General features: G+C 50.0%; 1 protein-coding gene across 1 annotated transcript in view; it reads left to right on the forward strand.

Annotated features, from left to right (window-relative positions):
* Positions 1-4,698: 4,698 nt before the first annotated feature.
* The window catches only part of LOC149361765 (uncharacterized), a 28,540-nt gene continuing 7,002 nt past the window's right edge, over positions 4,699-26,236 (forward strand). The window contains exons 1-2 of the mRNA XM_089569583.1: positions 4,699-4,875; positions 24,011-24,753. Coding sequence (XP_089425709.1) covers positions 24,119-24,753 — 635 coding nt within the window. The 5' untranslated portion in view covers positions 4,699-4,875; positions 24,011-24,118. The remainder of the gene's footprint in view (positions 4,876-24,010; positions 24,754-26,236) is intronic.

The following is a 26,236-nucleotide window of genomic DNA, read 5'->3' on the forward strand; positions in this document are numbered from 1 at the left end:
AAGTTAGCTGCTCCATTGAGTGAGTGGCACAGCAGCTGCCAGTCTTGGAGAGCGAGCTGCAGAGTATACTTCTCAACTTCTTGACTGATGCGAGTGAGAGCACGCCTCCGATGGGGTGTCCGGCCTGATCGGCGATACGCCTTGAGAGACCGAAGTCTACGATTCCACAGATTCAAAAGGTGGGAATCTGGCTTTGGGGCATCAAACTTGACTGAAAGCTTCGTTGTAGCTTTCTTCTTGGCATCGCTGATCTGACTAATGAGCTCGTCTAACACTGTTGGAGCGTTCACCGTACCGAGCATTCTACGAAAATCGTCCCATGAGACGTACTCCTCTATTCGACGGCGTTGTTGCCGCTTTACTGACTTTCCCCCTCGAGGAGCCCATGAGACCACCACGGGATAATGATCACTGCCAATGACATCATCAGCCCTCGACCATAGGATCTCACTGGGATGAGACACTAGTGTCAAATCTGGGGAAGTGTCTTGTTGACCTTTGTGCTGGCCAAGGCGAGTAGGTAGCGTGAGGTCGTTGGCTATGGTCAGTTTCGCTCTGACAATTTGCTGCCAAAGGTCCCTTCCCCTAGCATCTGGGTGATGATATCCCCAGCTGCTGTGCATGGCGTTAAAATCGCCCCCAACTACAACGCGATCCCGGGGATATATCCTTAAGAAGTGTTCTACAAATGACATATCTACTCGATATGTCGTAGTACCGAATGATCGCGCATAGATTGAAAAAACTAAGGCTTGTTGGTCGCCATCTAAGCTAAGGCGTACCCCCGCTACCTCCTGCGTCTGCGTGCACCACGCGGAAGTATCTAGTTCAGTGTGGGCCGTGCGCGACAGAACAAGAACGCATGCCTGCCCATTGGCTATTGGAGGCGCAGATCGCGATCCTGGGCCGGGACGCCGGTGCTCTATGGAAGGGGTTCAGTAAGGTTTGTACCCTATTAGATTGGGCTTATTAATGCCAGTCTCCTGAAGCAGGTCAGCTAGAGGAGGCGTTGGCGTGATGGACAGTCTTCTCTGAAGTTCGGCTTGTTTGCGACGGATTCCCCGGCAGTTCCATTGCAAGAACCATATAGGAGAGTCCGAAGCAAAAATGTCATGTGGTTTCGCGCTAATTCCTGCCATTATTAAACTGAAAGGTACGCGGAAGTGAAGATGATGTGTGCCCAATTTCGGGGTCTTGATTCGGAGAAACCTGTGACATTCCCAAGAGTGGGAGCATACGCTTGATCACCTCGGCAGTGACCAGTTCGATAATGTGCGTGAGCTGGTTTTCGTCTAAGTGTAGCGTACGCGAACTATCTTTTGCAAGATTCGTTTGCGCGCCGCGTTGCGTATCACGGAGTGTTTCAGCGTAAACCCGATGAATGCGCGCTTGCTTTGGTGCCGTCGCGGTATGCTCAAAAATTGCGGCTAGAGATGAGGTGGCATTCCTTTCACTATTGCTCTCATGTTGTGTGGAGGGCTTGTGCGCGCCTTGCCGTTTAGATTTATGTTCGCTGTCTCGTGTCTTCTGCTTCGGCTGACTTTGTAGTGGAGGGAAGTCCTGATTAACAAGCACAATTGTCTCCGAGGCTGATTGCTGTGTACTGACAGGGCTCTTGGGCGCCGTCGTCGACACCGTTTGGTTACCACGTAGAATCTCGGCTTGTTGTTTGCGTTCTTTTCGTCGCGATACTCGGATACGACGGAAAACGCCATTCCTCAAGGTTTTTGTGGCCTGCCGCCGAGCAGGGCACTTTGGGTCCGTGGCTACGTGGGGACCTCTGCAATTGCGGCATAGTGGTTCCGCCGGACAAACCTCGAGGTTTCCATGTGCAAGGCGACCGCAGTACGAGCATCGACGTTGGTCGACTAGTGGACACGAAATTGCCCTGTGTCCGATTTTGTGACAGGTCTCACATATGATAGACTTCGGGTGATAAGGTGTCACCGGAAGGAGTATGCTGTACAGATGAATTTTTCGGGGAAGTCTGGAGCCCTCAAACGTGATTAGAGCTGCTCCGTTCTTGCCCATAGGCCTGGCGGTTATTATCCTGCACGAGTAGCACGTGAGGTTTGCCATGAGCTGTTCGCTTGTTAACCCGTTGGCACGATAAATGACCCCGCGGATCTGGCCGGGGCGTATGGTTTCATAAGCTTGGATAGGTGTCTCCTTCCCAGAAATTAGGAGAGACTGCAGTCCAATCAGATGGTCTCTGGCATGCATATGCGATATGTCGACAGCAAACTGATTGCTTCGTTCAAGAGGCCGTACTTGAAAGCCAGAGTGAAAATGAATTTTCCGAAGCTCATTAGCAACAGCTTCGTGCAGCCAGTGTGCGGGGAGTGTCCCTAGTTGTCCAGGTGAGGTTAGCTTAATTATCACAGTGTATTTAACACTGATTGGATCGGCGGCTGCGGCCTTGTTCTTTCGCCTAACAGGCTGCCAATCATCTTCTTCAGTATGTTCATTATCAGCCATGTGATCGATTCTGCCCATAGGGGTGACTATGGACGCTGAGGCACAGCCTAGCGATCGATAATGCGCATCCGTGACGCGAGCATTTATAGCTATCTGCGAGTGGGCATGTTTTGCGCCGTGTCGTTTGTTCTCAAAGCGAGTGCTTTCTGGAGCCATCTGCGAGGTGCCTGACCACATCCTAGGTTGCTTGGCAACTTTCGAAAACGGAAAAGTGCAAGATCTTACCTCGGAAGGGGCGCTTCCCGGCTTGTTTTCCGTGGAAAGAACAGAGAATGGGTTGGAGACAGGTATCGTCGCAACCACTTGAATGGCTTCGTCATCTGCCATGCTGTCGTCGGCGCCGAGCACGGCGTCAGGTTGGGCCGCGTTATCTGTGCCGCTGCAAAACGATGTTACCGCGGCGTCTTGCCGAGGCTGCTGCGAAGCCATGTTGGGGGCTTCGGCGGTAGGCGTATCCGATGCATCCGGATGGTTTCCTGGGGTAGTCGTTGACGCGGAAGCGTTGAAACCGTCGTCCACAGGTGGCAAGCAACACGATGGGGGTGGCCCATTCATTTTTGGGAGCCTGGCCCAAAAACGTCCGGGCCAAAAAGCTTCAAAAAGTCGGAGCGATGCGAACGTGCGTCTGTTCGAGACGGCTGCTTGCAGCGCCACTCTGCACAGGTTCTTCATTTATCATATCCTGGTCAGCGTGCGTCGCTGTGCTCTCGCAGGTTAGTGTCTCGCTTCCTGTTTTGCCCAAGCTGCACTGGAGACCCAATGCAGGTGCGTAAGAGCTGCTCGTGTCATGAGAAAGAATGACGCGTCGATGCAATTCAAACTAAGATCTTAATGTCTGGTTATTAGCGAGAAGCGACAACAAAACCTAAACTAGCCAAGTATGAGCACAAGCACAAATAGGAACAAGCCAGTCCTAAACCAAACGAAGTTTTCCTAAAGAGTCAGTTTTTCATCCCAAGGCATGCTATACATTGCGCCTCTCGCTAATAGCCAGGCATTAAAATCTTAGTTGGAACTGCATCGACGAGTCTTTCTTGCTCAAGAGACGAGGAGCTCTTACGCACCTGCACTGGATCTCCAGTGCAGCTTGGGCGAAACAGGAAGCGAGACACTAACCTGCGAGAGCACAGCGACGCACGCTGTCCAGGATATGAGAAATGAACCTGTGCAACGATGCCACCGGATATGAAAATTTATTGTCCAATCTTTACAAATGCCACATACCCACGATTGCTCTGCTTTTCCGAATCTTCATTTTTTTCGATCACCGGCTTTGAGGCCTACCTGGGAAAGCACTCGATTGATATGAAGCCACGCCACTTTAACACATTTTGGAGATAAGCAAACCGCAACGTGTTTTCTGCACCCGCGTGAGCCGAGGCCAGCAGAGAAAAGTCGGGAAACAGTTAAGTGAGCGCACGCACCCCGCCGGCTAGATGCAAGGGACAGAACAAGGTGAGTAGTCAAATCGAGCTGCGCTCCAGCCATCGTCAGCCACCGCAAACATACAGAGATATTATCTGGGCAACAGCGCGCAACACTTCGCGGCGCTGGCGTCAGTCAAAGCTGTTCCCGGCCACGCTTTCCGTCATTCGTGTTAAACGTGCTGACGACTGTACATTGACTTTCCCATTACGGCAAAAGTGGGCCTCGTGCGTCCACAGAACTTTCCTTAAAAACTTCCTCTCCCGTAACCGAGAGTAGAGTAAGCATGAAATGTTTACGGGCATAACACATTGCTTGTAGATGGTACTAGTCAAAATCTTGAAATGGGTCAGTGTTCGTAGTCGGTAGGGCAGGGGCGATCAGTCTTCTTCTGTGGCGTATCACTCGCGAAGCCATCGCTTTCCGCAAGACGCTTCCTAGCTACCTCTCGTTTTATCAGGCTCCATTGCTCGGCTTAAGCTGCTGTGACGGTGGCGGCATTGAAATGCAGGACGATGCAGAAGCGTACGCAGACACGACGAGACGCAGGCCTGACAAGAATGTATATGCAACGCGTTCGAATACTCCGCGATCGTGTATACATCTGCCTGGCAAAGGGGCAAACGTCATGAGCTGAAGGCCCAGCGGCCGGTCTTTTATATGCGTGAGTGTGGGACCGCAGCGCCATCCTGGGGACGGCGTGGAAGCGGCCCCCTACGGCCCTCTCTCGCAGAGTCTCGTTAAATCTCGTACTGTGCCCGGATGCTCTCGTTTCAGTGCCCGGATGATCTTGTTTCAGTGCCCGGATGTTGGCTCTCGGTCTCGGCGTGACGTCACCACACTGCCGACAACGGGAACTAAAAGCATTTCATGCTTGAAACTAGGTTTCTTGAGCACTCTCCAGACTGAATAGCGGGAGGATCCAACGCCCTCGACGATTTGTCTGATGCTGGCTTCGGGGTATGCACGAAGGTGGGCGAGAACATCTATCTCGAATTCTTCACTGACGATAACTTCCTTTGACTTTCTTGAATGAAGCAAAGATCCTGTGGTCCGGAACAGCGTGTGCATTTTAGCGATTATGGTATGTAAAGGAACATAGCGGCCAGGATTCTAGGAGGCGGAGAGTCTTGATGCGAGGCGAGCGTTGCCATTCGTTTTTACATAGGCAACCATCTGCACCTTCCCGGTCAACGAGTATCGCGGCTTCAGCTGTCCCGCCATTTCAACGCGCATTCAGAGTTCATATGTATAGTATACGAGGGGGTACCCAAAAGAAACCGGACTAAATTTTTTGGTCGGCAAGGGTTCTGTGGAACCGCGTTTTGACACTAGGATCGCATAGAACGAACATTCCAGAGTCAGTAAGCCGAGTGCCGTCGTTGAAGGAGGTCAGACTAGTTTAGGCAGAGTCTTAGAGTGACGAGTGTTTTGTGTGAATGTCGTTTTTGCAATGGCTGATTTTCGTGAACAGCGTGCGCCGGGGAAATTCTGATTTTTGCTCGGAAAAAGTTGAATGGAAACTCTTGAAATATTAAGAAAGATGTAGAAGGATGATGCTATGGGGACAACTGAAGTGTTCCTGAATCGAATCCTGAATCAAAGCAACAATCATGCCAATGGAAAACATCAAATTCACCTCGCCTTAAGAAAGCTCGTCAGGTGAAACCAAACCTCAAAACAATGGTGATTTGTTTTTTCGGCCTGAGAGGGGTCGTCCATTGAGAATTTGTTCCGCAGGGTCAGACAGTTAGCCAGGATTTCTACTTGGATGTTTTGAAAAGATTGGGCAACAGTGTGCGGTGGAAGCGGCCAGATTTTTGGTGGTCGGGTGACTGGTTTTTCCCTCATGGCAATGCCCCTGCTCACACAGTTCTGTCTGTACGACAATTTTGGACCAAAAATGGCATGCCCCTATTCCTCAACCCTCATACTCTCCCGACCTTGCCCCGTGCTACTTTCTTTGTTTCCTAGAATGAAAAAATAGGTGAATGGAAAGCGTTTCGCCGATGTTGCTGAGGTGAAGAAAAAAACGACGGAGGCACTGTCAGGCATCACCAAAGATGGATTTAAACAATGTTTTGAAAAATTGAATGAAAGATTCGACAAGCGTATCATTGCAAGTGGGGAATACTTTGAAGGAGTTTGAAGGTCTGCGCTTAAAATGTGAACAAGTAAGTTCAAAGAAAAATAAGTCCGGTTACTTTTGGGTACCCCCTCGTACAGCAGCCTTGTTCGTTCTGTTTACCGAATCGACAGCCCGCAGCGGTGAAGCGTAAATTGGTGTCAAAAATAATAAATCGCAAGCCCAGAAGCCGCCGATCTTTTCTTGTCCAAGCAAGAGCGGAAAGGGAAATCGTGCGCAATATCACTGTGCTGCTTTTTCGAAGTCGCTGACGGCATGAAACGTGCCTTCAAGTTCAATGCCAATTGATAAAAAAGAGCGCGCGCTGCATACTGAGGCAGTAACTATGCGCTCTTATCGAGCGACTGCCTGCCGCAGTCGGAGCTAGCCTTGATGCCATCAGTTGTTATCATTTCGTAAATCTCTTACGTAGTATCGTGGGCGGGGTTTCTAGCGCACTCTGACCGTTCAGTTCAATCGCGAATATTTCAATAGCTGTTGCACTTAGGGACAAGCTGTGAATTTTATTAGATTTGAATCTTTACAGTCTTCAGTATTCCTATTGAAATGTGCAGCGTTAAGTGAAGTGTTCAAAAGGTAATAATTAATTAACTGTATTTCACAGCTATCTCCTTATTTTATGTCCGCCGAGCCGAATATACACTCTGTGAAGGCGGCATGCACGATACTGTCAGCTCCTTTTTTTTTTACAACTTTAAGCGGTTAGAAAAACACCCTTATACATTCCCTGAAATTTAGGGCGATCACACCTCCCACGATTTCTGGACACATAAATACGGTAGAATTGAATTCTGGTGGCAAATAGGGATATTTGGTTAAAACAGATGAAATTCTCATGTTCCACCGGGACTTTTTAGCAGCCTGCATTTCACCTCTGAAATTTACTCACATTAAACATAACGACAAGAACTGAAAAACACTTCAGTTAACACTTACGAGAGGGTTGAGTTATTTAATGCAATGACACGGATAATAATGACAAAGAAACTGCAAGCGCGCGTAGCAAGAAAGTGTGGAGGAGATGGTTAGTGCCATCTGTCTCACTAGACGTGAAATGACGAGAACAACCGTTCGCCTAGCGCCATCTCGTATAAGAGATTCAAACTTAGGCGGGACGACCGAGTTCGCTGTTTCAAGCAGTGGCTCAGCGTGCATCCCCATTAAAACAGAACCAGAGCCTTGACTAGGGCGCCTAGATGTTACTGGTGGGATGTTAAAGAAAGCTCCTAGGCATTGTGACCAAAGTCAGGCAAAAATAATCCGTTCTTAACCCAGGTTTTTTTACAACATTCGGGAAATCGAGTTTGATGGTAAAATTAGTTCCGTTATATCGGGTTGACGAGAAAATTAAACCCTTTGGCTACCTATCGGGGAATCTAAAGTTATTTGCTCGATCGGGTGCCGCAGAGATCTTTTTTTTAGATCCTGTTTTACCTGTATTACTGCCACCCATCGTATACGTGATATATAACTAGGCTCACTTCGTTTCCAGGTATAATTATTTTTGTCAAATTTTGGGGAATTTTTTTAGCTATAATTGGGGAACCAATAGGGTAATTCAGCGAAAACACCGATAATCCAGATTTCCTCTCGCAATTTTTGCTGCAATATTTGAATTAAATATCTTAATAATTTTCTTATGACCGTTCCCTTTGCTGTGGGTAAAAGTGCAACTTTTTTGGCTCAATATTTGTAAACAAGACGTAAATGGCAGGTGGACATAAAAGCCGCTTACCGAATTAGATAGTTGTCTTTTCTCGTGATGTGCATATAATTTTGTCGTGTATAGTACTACCTTCTGCGGAGCACTCCCTCGTCCATGGATACCTGCCTGCCTTGGTTTGTAGATTGCAACAATATGCATTCATTTTCACATCGACAATCTCTAACGCAATGGTTTACAGCATGACATCGTCGGCGTGTGTAGTGCTGGGCCCCATGATGCGAATAATATTCCTGCTCACTAGCTTTGTTTGGGCCGCTACTTTCCAGAATTATCACTTTCCAGAATTATCAAATTGAGCCGCATCATGAATGAAAAGTGTCTTAAGTGGTTCAAAGTCATCGGTTCAAACAAAACACCACTCTCGATAAGCAAAAATAATCCGGCATGTATTCGTGGGGTGTCTTTAGCTGCTCGGAGAAAGAAAAGTATGTTTTCTATAATGCTTGGTTTCATTTAAATTGTGGTGCTTTATGTTCCAAAGCAACTCAGGCTATGAGAGACGCAGTAGTAAAGGGCTACAGATAATTTCGTTTGCATTGACATCGCACTGTATCTAGGCCTCTAGTATTTCGCCTGTATTGATATGCCATTGCCGCGGCTGGGATCAAACCCGCGTCTTTCGAAACAGCAGCCGAGCACCATAATCCGGCTATTTTCTAGAAGGCCCAATGCTGGTAGAACATGGGATTAAAACAGTTTTAACACATGTGTTCGGTGTGCAAGAATCAGGTGAAATTGGGCATTACCGCTGTGCAATGGGTCCGGCTCATTTTTAGGAAGTACTGCATCCGTGAAGAAACATGAATGCAGTCCAGCGAAATGGGCTCTATAGATTTTTTTTTACTTGTGCGCTGATTGACTGCTACTCTGTCGCTTCTATTTTGTATGTTTAATTTCTTACTTCTGCGCTATTTGCGCTTCACAAGTGAGCGAAGACAACGCGCTGCTGTTACCCTCATTTGCCTCTCGCAGTATACAGTCTGCTATGGAGCCCGCGATGCATATATATTTTGTTTATAACATCGCCGCAGTGCCTCTATGTGTATATTTGAATTTTGTGACCATAACCTACGATATATTTGTTCTTGTTCATGGTGTAGCGTACAATGACAACTCCTTCCGTGAGTCTGTGAGCCATACTTGCTACGGTTCCGTAGTCCTGAAAGACGTTCGGTTACGACCAGAAGATAATCTGTTATCTCGCCTTCGGGTTAGATGACCTGCCCATCCATATTTATTCATAATTTCAGCACGAATATCATTAAATCGCGTTTGTACCCAAAATCATTCTTTTCTCTTTCTTCCTCTTAGTGTTAACCAAACAGTTTTCTTTTCTATTTCTCGCTTCGCTGTCCTAAAAATAATCTCGACTGTGTTCGTTGGCTGGGATTCTCAATCAGATAAACACTGTAGCGCCCGGCGGCGCTGGCGCTGAGATCGGCGTTCCCGCGCTAGAGGAAAATAAAGATGAACAGCGCGTGCTGGGCGCGCACGCCCGGCACGGGCAGTTCGGAACTAGAAGCCTGCCACGCTGGTCGTCTCTGTCTGGTGCTCCGCTGCGACCCCGCAAAATTCTCAACAGTGGTGACCCGGCGAACCGTGCCTTCTTTCCCAGCGGCGTTCCAGCATGGCGTACTGGCAGCCCCCAAGTTTCGACCCGCCGCTCCCGGCGTTCCGGCCTGCAGGCGTCGGCGGGTGGTTCGCCCAACTGGAGGCTTCGATGTACCTGAACGGCATCACCATCCAGCCGTTCAAACACGAAGTCCTTTGTGACATCCTCCCGGCCGACCTCCTGCGTCGGCTCACCTACTCTGCTTTTGGCGGCCGGCCATACGATGAGCTGCGTGCGGCCGTCTTGGCGTACTTCGGCGCCTACTACGTTCCGCCGCCGCTCTACGACGCAGCGGACCCGTTTTCGCCGCCGCCAGCCTCTGGCCCTGCACCGGCCTCGCTCGCGCCCACGCAGCCTTCCTCAGAACCCGGCCCGCCTCAGCAGCCCCTCGCCGCATCGCCGCCACTCCCGTCCAGCGTCTCCAGCCCGGCTGTCACTCTCGACGCCATACCAGGTGGGATCCGCACGAGCTCCGCCTCGCGTCCTGCTCCCACTACTATCCGACACGCGTCTCTGGCTCTGCCTCCTTGCGCTTCAGTAGCGTTGTCGCCAGAGCCTCCTGCAGCCCAGGACGACTGTGCGGCAGCAGCCGTGCCGAGGCTTCCGGCATCTCCACCTACCTCGTCACTACCGTCAACAGCTCTGCAGGCCTCTGCTGTGAGGTTGAAGCCGCCACCGCAGCATATGCCACATACCAGCCCCACTACCCCGGCGGCCACACCGCCTGCCCAAGAGGCCCTACCCCAAGCCCTGAGTTCTGTCACCCGCTTCTCGGAGTCTGACCCTGGCAGCTCGACACTGTCGCTGCAAGCGTCTGCTTTGGTGCCTGCCTTGAGCCACCTTCAGGAACGAATGGCAGAGCTATCCACACCGTGTAGTGCAGCAACTGTCCATCCACCAGCTGTGTCTGTTGCTGTCAGCCAGCCGTCTGATGTAGGCGTCTCGGCTCCACGGCCTGTCACTGGCACAACCTTCTTGCAGCCACCCACAGCCGACCATGCCCACACGCGCATCAGCACAGGCCAGTTTCTCCGGACTGTCACTCTCGCTTCACCCAAGCACCTGGCATTGAGCACAGCAACTTGCTCCGGCATCGTCACAGCTGTCGCCGCTATGTCGATGGTCAAAACACAGCTGCTGTCAGGCCACGGAGCCGTTTCGCCCACTCCAGCGCTTGTGCCGACGTACTCGGCGCGCCGGATTCCCACCGACACCAGCTCCACCGTCCCCACACCGACGACACTTGTGTCCGCGGGCAGCACTACAGTCGGTGCCGGCCCAATCATGGCCTCTCCTGCCCCGATGTCCATTGTCAGCTGGACACCCTGCATCATTCGCCCATTGCGCAGCAGCCAGGCTCGTCCACCTGAGCCCGCGCACTCCACCCGACAGCTCTTCCCGGCTCCTGACATGAACTTACTGGACACTTCTACTCTCTTTTCTTTTACCGAGCGCACATTCCGACGTTCCGTCTAGGCGGGGGGCCCTGTAGCGCCCGGCGGCGCTGGCGCTGAGATCGGCGTTCCCGCGCTAGAGGAAAATAAAGATGAACAGCGCGTGCTGGGCGCGCACGCCCGGCACGGGAAGTTCGGAACTAGAAGCCTGCCACGCTGGTCGTCTCTGTCTGGTGCTCCGCTGCGACCCCGCTAATACCTCAACAACACTATCTCAGTGCGTAAGTACTTTAATATCAATTCTAGGAACACGGCCAGATCCTGTTGGCTAAAGCCGACAGCGGCCCTCTCACCAGAAGAGGATTTCGTGGCCCTGGTTAGTACTTGGTCACGACATCCTATATTCATTGACCAATCGAAGACCCCGTGACCTTAGTCCCGAGCATCTGTGTATGTACTCTCCAAGCAACTGCTCAGATCTGGGACCAGCAGAAGGTGCTAACAATATCTAGATCCGGACTGGCTGCCATTGGAAGCTCACACTGGGAACGTTTACTACTTGAACCTAGTCCTGTGACGCTTCTTTAGCACTCTTCAAGTAATAATCTTTTACGGCTCATCATCAGCACAAGTCTGACTACGTCCACTGCAGCGCAAAGGCCTCTCTCATATCTTTCCAATTAACCTTGTCTTGTGCACGCTGCGGCCACCGTATCCTTGCAAACTTTATAATCTCATCCATCCAACTAATTTTCTGCCGCCCCCTGCTACGCTTGCCCTCTCTTGGAATTCACCCTGCTACCCTTAAAGACGCGCGGTTTCTTACCTTCGTATTACATGCCTACCCGAGCCCATTTCTTCTTCTTGATTTCGACTAAGATAACATTAACCCGAGTTTGTTTCCTCGCCGAATCTACCCGCTTCCGGTCTCTTAACGCTACACCAATCGTTTTTCTTTCGATAGCTCACTGTGTTGTCCGTAACTTAAGCTCAACCCTTCTCGTTAGCCTCGACGTTTCTGCGCCATAGGTGTGCACCGGCAAGATACAGCGGTTGTACACTTTTCACTTGAGGGATAGTGGTCAACTGCCATTCAATGTCTAAGAGTACTTGCCATGTGCTCTACATGCCATTCTTATCCTTCTAGTTGTCTCGTCTCACCATACAGATCAGCGGCCACTGCCTGCCCTAAGTAGACGTACTTCCTTACCACTTCCAGCACCTGGCTACCAGTTGTGAACTGCTGTTTCCTTGCGAGACTGTTTACTCTGGTTACATTACTTTTGTTATTGCTTGTCAATTTTAAGACCTACCGTTCTGCTCTAGCTAACTCATCGATCATGCTTTGCAATTCATCTCCTGAGTGACTTAGCAAGGCAATGTCATCAGCGAATCACAAAATACTTAGTTATTTTTCATTAACTATTATCCCTAACTGCTTCCAATCCAGGCCTCAGAATACCTCCTGCAAACAGGTGGTGAATAGCAAAGACGAGATCGTGTATGTCTGCCTGACATCCTTCCTTATTCGAATTTTATTGCTCATATCATGGAGGACTATGGTGCCTGTGCATTAATTATAGATATCTATCTTGCAATATTTTAAGATAAGACTTATACATCTTGATTCCGCAATGCCTGCATGACTGCTGAGGTTTGCACTGAGTCAACTACCCTCTCGTAATCAATGAGGCCTATATATAGGGATGGGTAGATTCTGAGCATTTTTCTATCACCTTATAGTGTGAATATGGTCTATTGATGAGTATTACTTACAAAAGCCTGCCTGATCCTTTGGTTGTCTAATGTCTAAGGTTGCCCCGACTGTATTAGTTATTAGTATTAGTTATTAGGTACCATTACCTTAGCTTTGAGGCGAGTTGGTTGAGATTTGTAACTTTCTTCGGAAGGCCGCACGAAAGGTAACATGTCCAAAGGAGGCACATGAAAATGACCGGAGCCGGTTCTGTTGTTTTAATGCGAGAGTATTAGAACGGGCACGAAGGAAGAAAATACCTGGCGGCGTCGGGGGCGTCGACGTATGTGTGCAGCTTCTACCTGCTAATTTGTGTTGTTGGTGTTGCTTGGTACTCTTTTCACTCCTCTACCTTCTTGCCCCCTTTATGACGTCCAAGAGTAGGTATGTGCTGTATCTTAAACGAAGTTCACGTTATTGCAAGCTGCCGCGGTGGCTCAGTGGATATGGTGCTCGGCTGCTTATCCGAAAGACGCGGGTTCGATGCCGGCGGTGGCGGTGCATTTAGATGGAGTACAAACGCTAGTGGCCCGTGTACTATGCGACTTTTGAAGCACGTTAATGCACCTCAAGTTGTTGAAGGTACCCGAACCTGTTCATTTTCCAAGCCATTCAAGTCGCTTTGGGACGTTACACCACATAAACCAGTATAATATTGACAGGTGGATTGGAAGTAGAAAGTGAAAGAGAGGGCAATCGGTAGAGGTAGACGACGCTGACCTGTAGGTCCGGTTTCTGGTGCCCTCGTTCCCTGGTTCAGCTCTCGGTGCCCTCGTTCAGCCGCTGCAGTTCCCTTTCACTGTAACAACTGTTACAATATTGCGGGTATAAGTTTCTGTGAAATGCGTCCGATGCGAGGTAACTACAAATTCTGTTCTCTAATTTATCCTCAGACCCACTTTTGCCGCATGTGACTGGAGCTGCTTGGTAGGCATTTCCTTTAAGCTCGGCAAACCAGAGGCCAGTAAAAGGTGTCCAGATCAGCGGTGGCTCAATGCGCGTTTTTTGCAATCGTATGCGCTGCTATGGTGAACTAGTCCGCCTTAGTTCTTTGGGGTAATCCTTGCGATTGCAGGCACTCCATTAGTAAAATAAAATGACGCCTTAAAAACTTACGAAAGAGCAGCAAGCTACTGAGAAAAAATACTAGTAAGCAGCGCTGCAATTCATTCTGCAATGAAGAATGTTTCAAGAAGGGGCGATGTGTACGATGCTGTCTTTTTTTGTCCAGGAAGGTGTTAAACGTTCTTTGCCGTGGTTAGGTTTCCATTTCGAGCTTCTTAATGCAAACCTTGATGCTGCCCCTCAAAGTTAATATTACTATTCGAGATGTTCTTTTGATGCTGTTTGTTAAAACTGATGCTTTTTGCACTTCCAGAAATGCTAATTCCGTTTTCGTCGACTCAAACTTTGGCGAAAAATTATCAGTTACGCACACCCTTGTTATGTTCCTGATTTGATGCATAAAATAAATAGACCGAAGTCATCCAATATTCTATATTCTAATGATATCATCTAAGGCGATACTAAAAGCAGCGCGAAGGAGGCGACAAGCCATAAATCACGCATGGATAACTGTGCGATATCATTATACTCTTACATACTTCAGGCAATAACTTCGAGGCTACAGCGGCTCTTAGCCAACCTCAACGATAATTCAATACCAGCAATAGGCGCAGGATCCCCGCCCACTGCCTGGTGATGGCCCTCCGAAGCACTTTGTAAACTCTAGGTAATGATGCCTAGCAAGTTCGCGCGACATCAGCCCTGATAAATGACGTCGCCGACAATGAATTTCGTAGTTTAAAGGTAGTACTTATGCGGCCTGCGCAGATAAAGTGACCCTTCAGGTGTGAGACGCCTGTGTGCCAAATTCGCCGCTCTCGAAGTGTTGCAGTGCTGATATTTAAGGCCGGAAGCGCCAGTAGAACACACTGATAAAGTGTCTCAGCTGATTTTTTTTCAAAGGCGTGTGAAATTACTGAAGAAAAAGAAACAAGACATTTCCTTCTGCGACAGATATAAAAATGTACTGAATGTAGTAAACTCCCGCGCTATATGCGCAGGCTACTTTTCGTTGTTTCACTTCAATAATTGCCATATGCTGTCGCTCTTAAACATAGGTGGTTCATATGCTTCTCTAATCTAGCACGCAGAAAACGGCTGTTTTTTTTTGCAAGACCAGTCTTTGAGTGCATTCGTGCAAATTTGAAATGTTAAATGATCTACTTTTGAGTAAAAGCAGAGAAACATTTTTTTTAAAGCAAGTAATGGTCTGGCAACACTGTAAGTTCTTTCCTAGGCTAATTCTCGGCATTTACATCTTGACGCATTTTTAAGGTCTGACCTTCACACAGATTTAAATAAGCTGATATGGTACGCATGTCAAAGAACAAGCGGAGATTCGCGCAGCAACGCCATTAAACAGGGAGAAACTTTCCTTTTCAGTTAACCTTGTTCTGCTTTAGGCACAGCGACTAGCAGGGAGCGGAGAAGCACACAATAGTTAAATAACGAAATATTTGCTCATCTTCATTTCAAGACACACTAAGGCAAAAGAAACAATAATACAAGGGAGAGGCTCTACAGCACAACGTAAAATAGCAAATAGTGCAAGACTTTTGCATTCACTATAGTTGGATGCAAATTGAAAACAATGCTGTGAGTAGGAACGGAACATAACAATAGATACTTCTGAAGGAACCAGCGCACAAAACACAACGGACAAGAAAAAGGTGGTACACGACGGACAGGAGCGCTGAACTTACAACTTTATTTCGGAAGTAAAGACCTTCACATGTTATATTAGTTAAGGTTTTTGGTTTGCTTGTGCCGCTTGTCTCATAATGACCTTGTAGATTTCACTTGTTCTTGCTTTCCCTGTGTGACACGCCTCCCTGACATGGCTGTATATATATGTTGCATCTTTACTTCCGAAATAAAGTTGTAAGTTCAGCGCTCCTGTCCGTCGTGTACCACCTTTTTCTTGTCCGTTGTGTTTTGTGCGCTGGTTCCTTCAGAAGTATGTATTACCAACTAGCCCAACAACAAGTGTTGCTCATAACAATAGACAAAGTGCGCAAGAACGCACGTTATTTAGATACGATACCAGGTCATCATCATCAGCCTGACTACGCCCACTGCAGGGCAAACGCCTCTCCCACGTCTCTCCAGTTAACCCTGTCCTTCGCCACTTGCGGCCACCGTATTCCCTCAAATTTCATAATCTTGTTGAGGTTTTGCGGGGTCGCAGCGGAGCACCAGACAGAGACGACCAGCGTGGCAGGCTTCTAGTTCCGGACTGCCCGTGCCGGGCGTGCGCCCCGAGCACGCGCGGTCCATCTTTATTCTCTTTCTAGCGCGCGCTGTAACGCCGATCTTAGCGCCGGCGCTTTATTGCGTCGCCGGGCGCTATAGGGCCCCCCGCCTAGACGGAACGGCGAAATGTACGCGCCGACGGGGCAGAGATGGATTAGCCACAGCGGCAAGCAGGTCTGCAGGTGGGCCGGCAACATCTGAGGGGAGCTCCTGGGGAGGTGTCTCGAGGTACGCTGGTTTGAGTCGGTCGAGGGAGACTACCTCTTGACGACCATCAAGCAGGATTGTCGCTGACTTTGTCGTCCGGGTGAGGACGCGGTACGGGCCATCGTATGAAGGGGTAAGAGGCGCCTTTACAGCGTCTCGCCTGAGAAAAACGTGCGTCGAGGATGCAAGGTCCGGGTGCACAAAGACTTGATGGGCAGTTGAGCGAGGCGGCACTGGGCGCAGGTGCTGGAGACAGTCCTGTAGGCGGTGAAGGTATTGCAGGGGTTGGGACGAGGGAGCCGAAGGTACGAACAAGTCTCCGGGAAGCCGCAGGGAGGTACCGAAGACGAGTTCGGCCGCCGAACAGCCAAGGTCACGACGAAGGACGGCGCGAAGGCCTAGGAGCACCATAGGGAGGTGATCTACCCAGTGCTCGCGATTCCGGCGCGCAGTAAGGGCAGCCTTGAGCTGGCGATGGAACCGCTCGACCATGCCGTTGGCACAGGGATGGTACGATGTGGTGCGGCAGTGTTTAGTGCCGAATAGCCGGGTGAGCGAAGTGAAGAGGGCGCATTCGAACTGGCGGCCGCGATCCGTGGTAACAATGCCGGGGCAGCCGAAGCGGGAAACCCACGTCGAAACGAAGGCTCTGGCAACTGTTTCCGCAGTAATGTCCGGAATGGGCACGGCTTCGGGCCAACGGGTGAAGCGGTCGACCATCGTCAGAATATACTTGTAGCCCTGAGAAGGGGGAAGCGGTCCAACCAGGTCGATATGAATATGGTCAAAGCGTGATCCAGGCGGCAGGAAAGACTGAGGGGGAGTCTTGGTATGGCGTGTCACTTTGGTGGACTGGCAAGCAAGGCACGAGCGGGCCCACTGGCGAACGTCGGTGTTAATGTTCGGCCAGACGTACCGCTGGGTAACGAGGCGCTGCGTGGCCGGAATGCTAGGATGGCAGATGTCGTGAAGGGAATGGAAAATGGCACGACGAAAGGCCTCCGGGATGAACGGTCGCGGTAGAGGCGATGATAAGTCGCACCAGAGTGATCCGGGCACAAACGGATGAGGCACGAGCTGCAGACGGAGTGCTCGAGGGTGGTCACGCAGGGCGTGCAGCTCAGGGTCTTCAAGCTGTGCCCGCGCCAGGGAGGGCCAGTCCACAGCAGGTGGAGACACGCCGATGGTGGAAATGCGTGAAAGTGCATCAGCTGCCTCGTTGTCGGTGCCTTTGATATGTCGAATATCGGTTGTGAACTCCGATATGTAGGCCAGCTGACGAAGTTCACGGCAGACGTACTTCGAAGAGTTCGTACGGAACACATACACCAGAGGCTTATGGTCCGTGAGAACGTAAAAAGGCTGGCCCTCCAAGAAGTGGCGATAGTGCTGGATGGTGGAGTAGATAGCAAGCAGCTCACGGCCAAATACGCTGTAGCGAGTCTCAGCAGGCTGGAGCTTCCGATAGAAGAAACCCAGTGGGTGCCACTCGGAGTCAATCTTCTGCTGGAGCACCGCGCCAATGGCCACGCTGGAAGCATCCACCATGATGCGAGTGGGCGCGGAAGTCCTAGGGTGGATGAGGACGACTGAATCGGCGAGGGCTTGTTTGGCAGCCGTGAAAGCGGCCTGAGCTTCGGGAGACCAGGAAATCGCAGAGGATGAGGACTTCGTGGTAAGGAGAAGGTCAGTCAAGGGGTGAAGAAGCTCGGCGCAGTGTGGGTTAAAGCGCCGTGAAAAATTCACTAGGCCCAGGAACTCACGGAGCTTGCGTAGGGTAGTGGGTGCTGGGAAGTCCTTAACGGCCTGCACGTGAGAAGGCAATGGACGAATTCCCAGCGCCGAGATGTGGTGGCCCAAGAACTCGAGCTCAGAAGAGCCGAAGACACATTTCTGGGCATTGACGACCAAGCCAAACTCTTGGAGGCGTTGAAAGAGTTCCCGGAGGTGACGCTCGTGGTCCTGTGGAGTACGACTCGCGACGAGGATGTCATCGATGTAGGCGAATACCGCCGGGAGACCACGCGTCACTTCAGCGATGAATCTTTGGAAAGTTTGAGCTGCGTTGCGTAGCCCAAAAGGCATGCGCACGTACTCAAACAGTCCGAAGGGTGTAGTGATGGCCGTCTTCGGAATATCGGCCGGCTCAACAGGGATTTGATGGTACGCCTTGACAAGGTCCACTTTACTAAAGATCTTGCAGCCATCCAGATGTCCCGTGAAGTCTTGGATGTGTGGAAGGGGATAGCTGTCGTGGACCGTGTGAGCGTTGAGAGCCCTTTAGTCGCCACACGGACGCCAGTCACCCGGTTCTTTCTTGGGCACCAGATGGAGTGGGGAGGCCCAACTACTGGATGAAGGGCGAATAATACCCAACTGGAGCATGTGGTCGAATTCCCGTTTTGCATTAGCCAGACGCTCACCGAAGAGGCGGCGCGGGCGAGCTGCGACAGGTGGACCACGCGTGACAATGTGGTGGGTGATACCGTGCTTGGGTGGCTGATGTAGATTACAAGGCTTCGTGACCTCGGGAAAGTCTGCGAGGACTTGAGCATACGGGCATGACGGAAGCAGAGTTCGGATTCCAGTGGAAGCGACAGCTGATATAACGCCAGTGATGGAAAGGCGCGTCTTGCTGTCGATGAGACGATGGTGACGCATGCTGACGTCCAGATCAAAATGCGTCAGGAAGTCCGAACCGAGGATAGGTTGATGTACATCGGCGACGATGAAGACCCATCGAAACGTGCGCCGTAGGCCAATGTCCAGAGTGAGGGATCGGAGACCATACGTTGCGATGGAGGTTGAGTTGGCCGCACGAAGAGTAGATCCATGTGACTTGGAAGCACGGTCTGCTTTGGAGGCCGGCAGTACGCTGACTTCGGCACCAGTGTCGATGAGGAAGCGCAGGCCAGAAATGCGATCCATGACGACGAAAAGGCGGCCAGGTTGAAGAGCGAGGTCACACGCCGCCGTCAGTTTCCCGACCAGTTGCATGGTGGAGTGCAGCGGCGAGCGTTGTGCTGGAAAGTTCGGTGATACCAGCAGAGACGCGGACGGCGAGGACTGGACGAGTGCGGACCACTCGGGGAAGACGAACGGCGGCGAGGTGTTGAGGATAAACCGTGCGGGGCATGAGAGGACGTCCGAAGGGCATCGATAGAAGCGACCAGCTGATCGATCCGGGCCTCTAACCGTGAAATGACGGCGGTCTCCGGTGGAGAAGAGAGGGCGGCGACGGAAGGAGAAGTCGCGTCGTGGACTCGATCAGCGAGCTGGGCGAGGCGGTCAAGGGTCAAGTCGCCCGCAGCAGCCAAGACGATGCGGGTCGACTGCGGCAAGCGTTGCAGGAAGAGCTGCCGCAACAGTGCGCCATTCGGGTCTGCATTGGTTTCGCCCAGGAGCAGCCGCATACTATTGAGTAACTGGGAGGGGCGGCGGTCTCCAAGCTCTTCGTAGGTGAGCAGCTGCTGGAGGCGCGCACTCTCGGACGCCGTGGTGCGGTCCAGGATGCCCTGCTTTAGTCGCTGGTACGGGGTATCGCCCAAGGGTGCAGCGATGATGTCCGCTACCTCTTGAGCCACCGCCGAAGGCAGGTTGGAAAGCAAATGACGAAACCGAGATGCCTCCGAGGTGACGTGGTGCAGATGGAAGACGGCTTCCACTTGGGCGAACCAGGTCTGCGGACACTTGGGCCAGAATGTTTGTAGGCGGAGCTGGAGAGCTGCGACGTCCCGTGGGCGCAAGGTAGCGTCAGGCGGAAGGCCGCCTGAGGGCGGTAGGTTGCTGGGGTCGGTCATGTCTTAGGCCGGAGTCACCACTGTTGAGGGTTTTTTAGCATCAGCAGGCGACGGCTTCAACCTCACAGAAGAGGCCTGCAGAGCTGTTGGCGGTAGTGACGAGGTAGATGGAGATGCCGGAAGCCTCGGCACGGCTGCTGCCGCAGAGTCGTCCTTGGCTGCAGGAGGCTCTGGCGACAACGCTACTGAAGCGCAAAGAGGCAGGGCCAGAGACGCGGGTACGATAGGAGTGGGAGAAGGACGCGAGGCGAAGCTCGTGCGGATCCCACCTGGTGTGGCGTCGAGAGAGTCAGCCGGGCTGGAGACGCTGGACGGGAGTGGCGGCGAGGCGGCGAGGGGCTGCTGAGGCGGGCCGGGTGCTGATGAAGGCTGCGTGGGCGCGAGCGAGGCCGGTGCAGGGCCAGAGGCTGGCGGCGGCGAAAACGGGTCCGCTGCGTCGTAGAGCGGCGGCGGAACGTAGTAGGCGCCGAAGTACGCCAAGACGGCCGCACGCAGCTCATCGTATGGCCGGCCGCCGAAAGCAGAGTAGGTGAGCCGACGCAGGAGGTCGGGCGGGAGGATGTCGCAAAGGACTTCGTGTTTGAACGGCTGGATGGTGATGCCGTTCAGGTACATCGCAGCCTCCAGTTGGGCGAACCACCCGCCGACGCCTGCAGGCCGGAACGCCGGGAGCGGTGGGTCGAAACTTGGGTGCTGCCAGTACGCCATGCTGGAACGCCGCTGAGATAGAAGGCACGGTTTGCCAGGTCACCACTGTTGAGGTTTTGCGGGGTCGCAGCGGAGCACCAGACAGAGACGACCAGCGTGGCAGGCTTCTAGTTCCGGACTGCCCGTGCCGGGCGTGCGCCCCGAGCACGCGCGGTCCATCTTTATTCTCTTTCTAGCGCGCGCTGTAACGCCGATCTTAGCGCCGGCGCTTTATAGCGTCGCCGGGCGCTATAATCTCATCCACCCATCTAACTTTCTGCCGCCCACTGCTACGCTTACCTTCTCTTGGAATCCACTTCATTACCCTTAAAGACCAGCGGTCATCTTGCCTTCGCATTACATCATCATCATCATCATCAGCCTGACTACACCCACTGCAGGGCAAAGGCCTCTCCCATGTCTCTCCAATTAACCCTGTCATTTGTCAGTTGCCGCCACTGTATTCCCGCAAACTTCTTAGTCTCATCCGCCCACCTAACTTTCTGCCGTCACCTGCTACGCTTGCTTTCTCTTGGAATCCACTCCGTTACCCTTAAGGACCAGCGGTTATCTTGCCTTCGCATTACATGCCCTGCCCAAGCCCATTTCTTCCTCTTGATTTCAACTAAGATGTCATTAACCCGCGTTTGTTCCCTCACCCACTCCGCCCTCTTCCGATCTCTTAACGTTACACCTATCATTTTCCTTTCCATAGCTCGCTGCGTTGTTCTTAACTTAAGCTGAACCCTCTTTGTTAGCCTCCACGTTTATGCCCCATAGGTGAGTACCGGTACGATACAGCTGTTGTATACTTTCATCTTCAGGGATATTGGTAAGCTACCATTCATGATATTAGAGAACCTGCCATATGCGCTCCACCCCATTCTTATTCTTCTAGTTATTTCCCTCTCATGATCCAGATCTGCGGTCACTACCTGCCCTAACTAGACATATTCTCTTACTACTTCCAGCACCTCGCTAATAATTGCGAACTGCTGTTCCGTTGCTAGGCTGTTGAACATTACTTTGGTTTTCTGCTTGTTAATTCTTAGCCCCACTGTTCTGCTCTGCTTGTCTAACTGATTGATCATGTTTTGCAGTTATTGTCCTGAGTGGCTTAGCAAGGCAATGTCATCAGCGAATCGCAAATTACTCAGGTATTCTCCATTAACTCTTATCGCCAACTGTTCCCATTCCAGTCCCCGGAATACCTCCTGTAAGCAGGCAGTGAAGAGCATTGGCGAGATCGTATCTCCCTGCCTGACACCTTTCCGTATTGGAATTTTATTGCTGACTTTATGGAGAACTATAGTAGCTGTGCAATCGTTATAAATATCTTCCAATATATTCACATAACACTCTTCTACACCCCGATTCCGCAATGCCTGCATGACAGCTGAGGTTTCCACTGAGTCAAATGCTTTCTCGTAATCAATGAAGGCTATATATAGGGGTTGGTTATATTCTGCGCATTTCTCTATCACCTGATTGATAGTGTGAATGTGGTATATTGTCGAGTATCCTTTACGAAAGCCTGCCTGATCATTTGGTTGACTAAAGTTCAAGGTTGTTTTGACTCTATTAGCGATTACCTTAGTAAATACCTTGTAGGCAACGGACAATAAGCAGATTGGTCTGTAGTTCTTCAAGTCCTTGACGTCTACTTTCTTATGAATTAAGATAATGTTAGCGTTCCTCCAAGCTTCTGGTACTCTCGAGGTCACAAGGCATTGCGTATACAGGGTGGCTAGTTTTTGTAGCACAATCTCTCCTCCGTCCTTCAACAAATCTGCTGTCACCTGATCCTCACCAGCTGCTTTCCCTCTTTGCATTGCTCCTAAGGCTTTCTTTACTTCCTCCTTCGTTACTGGCAGGATGTCGTATTACATGGCCTGCCCAAGCTCACTTCTTCCTCTTGATTTCGACTAGGATGTCACTAACCCGCGTTTGTTCTCCCACCCACTCCACCCGCTTCCGATCTCTTAACGTTACGTCTATCATTTTTCTTTCCATAGCTCGCTGCGTTTTCCTTAACTTAAGCTTAACCCTCTTTGTTGGGTGACTCTAGCGTAACCAGAAATAAGAATGCCTCGCAAATCTGCGCAAAAAAGAAATCTTTGAGACGCATCTCCCGCTACATTTTCTTGAGCTTAAAGACTGTTATGACGATTTAATGCACAGAGCTACCGCGGATGCTTTGCCCGTACCGCATGGACCACCGTGGCATTCAGAAATGGATCTTTACCACGTCGGGCGAGATTAAAGTTTTGACTTCGACGAAATCTCCATATTGTACCTATTTGCCTTTCCCCTATGTGGGCAGTCTGAGCACATCTTTTTCTCGGCAAACACAGGTTTCTGAATTTTTTTCCCACATCGTTTCTCTAACTGGTGCCTGAGCGAAATGCAACCATGTTTTTAAAATACTCTGTCTAAGAGGAGTGAAACAAAATCACAGCTTTTGACAGTCAGGTAGCCCAGTCGAGAGTATTTCTTCTACTGCTAATATGGTTCAGTAGATTTAATTATTGGCTTTGGGACAAAAGTGTCAAAGCAAAAGTTGCACTTCAGCTTGAAAAAGAGCCTTCTATGATGTTTGCAAAAAGCTACCGCTTACGTAGTTGTTTTTACCGGCGCTGAGCGGAATCCCGTAGAATGTAAAATCTGCCAATTTAGAGTGGTACAACTTCATCGCATCAACAGACAATGTCCGATAATAAAATACACATATCTCTGAAACGCGGTTGCGCTGCGGCTTTGCGTATCTCCTGGGCGCTGAATATAGGCGTACATTTCACCCTTACATCACGTTTGGGATGCTCAAGTAACCCCGCCGTAAAATGGTGCATTTTTAATTTTGTTTATTTTTGGTTGCGATAAAGAATCCACGTAAACGGTACATTGGCGGCAATATGTCAGCCACAAATTTTGCAAAGTGATCAATATACAGTTATAGAACTGGTACTCTCGACTGGAATGGAATATTTGAACGTTAACGTGTTAATTAAGTAAACACCTAACATTGGAGAATGATAAACTACTGTCAAATAGGCTACATGGTTCACAATAGCGCTGCGGTGGCTTCATTTTATTAGCACACTGCGTAGTTTTTCGAAAACAACTTGGCTACATTTACTTGGGACACCTGGTAATAGTTACAATACTCGCAGACCGCAAGCTTAACGGTTTACATCGTTTTGACATAAATAAACTGCGTACAGCAGCCTGGCGCTATTTACAAAATTTCTACCGAAATCCTGCCCGCATGTGTTGGCTGTGTCGTACGTGTATCTCTGCCATGATGTACTTTTTATATTTTTTCTGTATAAGACCGCATCAGGGTTCAAAGTCCGGGAACATGATAACATGGAATCTAAACATCTTGCGGCGGCGTCCTGTATAACGTTACACTGAAAAAGAAAGCGAGTGACAAAAAATAAGTTTATGTTTTATATTTTCAGCCCACCAAGTGTGGCGTGATTACACAGTAGCGCGTCTCGGCCCCTTTAAAAAGGCGCCGTACACAGCTCTCACAAGGCTTCGTACCTCAAAAGGAAACGAGACCGGAAATGCTGCAACAGCTTTGGCTCATTCTACTGCTGCAATGCGTCAGCCTGGCGTCAGTTTTTTGCGAACCGTCCTGTCAAAAATTTCAAGTGGATGATGGCAGCATTTTCTTCCTTTGCAAGGGCTTTTCTAGAGCCTCGGAGTTGGCCACAGGCATTCCACGTCCCGAGCACCAGGAACATTTCTTCAGCCTCTCCGACAGCCGTTTGGAACGCCTCCCTATTGACGCTTTTCGTGACTTGGCCATCACAAACCTTACTCTAAGCAACGTTCATATCGATGACTTCCAAGCCTCTCATCCGAACGCATTCGAAAGTCTCAATGGCACCCTCAAAGACCTTTTCTTCAGGGCTGACAGTACACTGCCAAATTCCTGGAGCGTGCTGAAGGACGTCCTCTCGTTGCTAACGTTGCGGTTCCAAGACCAAACGGTGTCTGTCGGGAGTGACTGGGGCAGCCTGCCACGCAGTCTGAAGAACGTCTTCATCTTTGACTCGAGAGTATCCAACCTGGAAGAAGGCGCTCTAGCACCATTGTTGAAATTGGAGAAATTTGGCATCACCAGCAGTAAGCTTCAAAACTTTACTTGGGCCGTACTGCCAAACCCTGCGCCGCACCTGGACACCATCCTTTTGGGGTAAGCTCAATAACCCACTTCTTCAGTGGCATTGCAGTACGAAAGTTTTTATATCCGTACGCTTTCTCTGCTTTTGGAACATGTCGATTGTGTGCAGAAATTTTTGTTCAGTCTAACAATTAATCTTTGAGTGAAGAATTATATCACCGTGGGCCACCTAAGGATCTAACGATATAATAAAGAGACCTACTGTAGGGCACTCTTATAGGGGGTACAATATTTTTATGCTTTTCAGCAGCCATTTGGACTGGTATTGCTGTCAAGACTATAGGCGCAATGCAAATACATCACATCATCACCATAATGTACTCGGTAATGATGTCCACTGCAGGACATAGGCTTCTCTATTATTGCTCGAACTGACCCCTTCCTATTCCAGTTGCAGCCACCTTATACACGCAAACTAGTTAATCTTATCCGCCGACCTGACTTTCTGCTGGCACCTGCTACGTACTGTTTTTCTTAAAATCCACTCCGTTACCCTTAACTACCTTCGGTTATCCTGCCTCTGTATTACATGCTCTGGCCACGACCATTTCTTTGTTTTGTTTTTAACTAAGACATCATTCTCTAGGGTTTATACCCTCAGCCATTCTGCCCTCTTCCCTTCTCTTAATGTTACAAAGATATTTTGCCGTCCATAGCTTTTTGCGTTGAGATCTCATTTTAACAAACACAACTCTGTTTTATCCGCGCTATATGGTATCAACGCAGGGAAGCTAGATGTGGGCATTGAGAGACACTTTAGTGGAGAGCTCAAGAATAATTTCTATCATCCGGTTACATATGAAGGAAGCAAAATGCCATTAACGTAATGAGCGCACGGGGTATTTCTTTCTTTTTTTTTTAATTTGCGAGCTTGATAGCGGGGTTGGTTGAGGGATTAATAGCGCAATTTTTTTATGTGTAAAGATAATTGGTTATAAAGCACAGAAAAAATAACCACGTTGATCGCATTCCAGATTGAGCTATTAACATTACTTTCGACTAACTCCACAAATTAAAAGAAAAAGAGAGAGACTCCCCTACGCTTCTTAGTTTGGTGGCCGTTGCTTTTTTTCATAAGTGTCTCATGACGAGCCTCTCATTTTCCTTCTGTTGTATAATAAATACTTTAACAACCACCTCGGCTCTGGCAGTCTAGATGCCATGGGTAGCATAAAAGTGTCCTCGCAGTTTCCGATGTGACAGTTTGATGTCACTGCACGTCACACTTGCACTAATACACGCCCTACTACGCCCATCGCTATGGACGAGGGTGGCGGCCGTCAACACTCTCAAGGTTAGGTTACGCGATAAAATAAACACCCCTGAAAATATAAGACTGGAGACCAGTCGCCACGTAGCTCAGTTGATAGAGCACCGGACGAGCAATTCGGAAACCATGGCTTCAGGTCCCACCGGCCGCACGTGGTTGCTTTTTCTTCTGGTTTGAAATACTTAGGTGATAAAAAAATTGCACTATTAAACTCCAATTGACAAA

This window comes from Amblyomma mixtum, chromosome 2 (genome assembly GCF_055824585.1).
Source record: "Amblyomma mixtum isolate Tamu chromosome 2, ASM5582458v1, whole genome shotgun sequence".
Lineage (NCBI taxonomy): Eukaryota > Metazoa > Arthropoda > Arachnida > Ixodida > Ixodidae > Amblyomma > Amblyomma mixtum.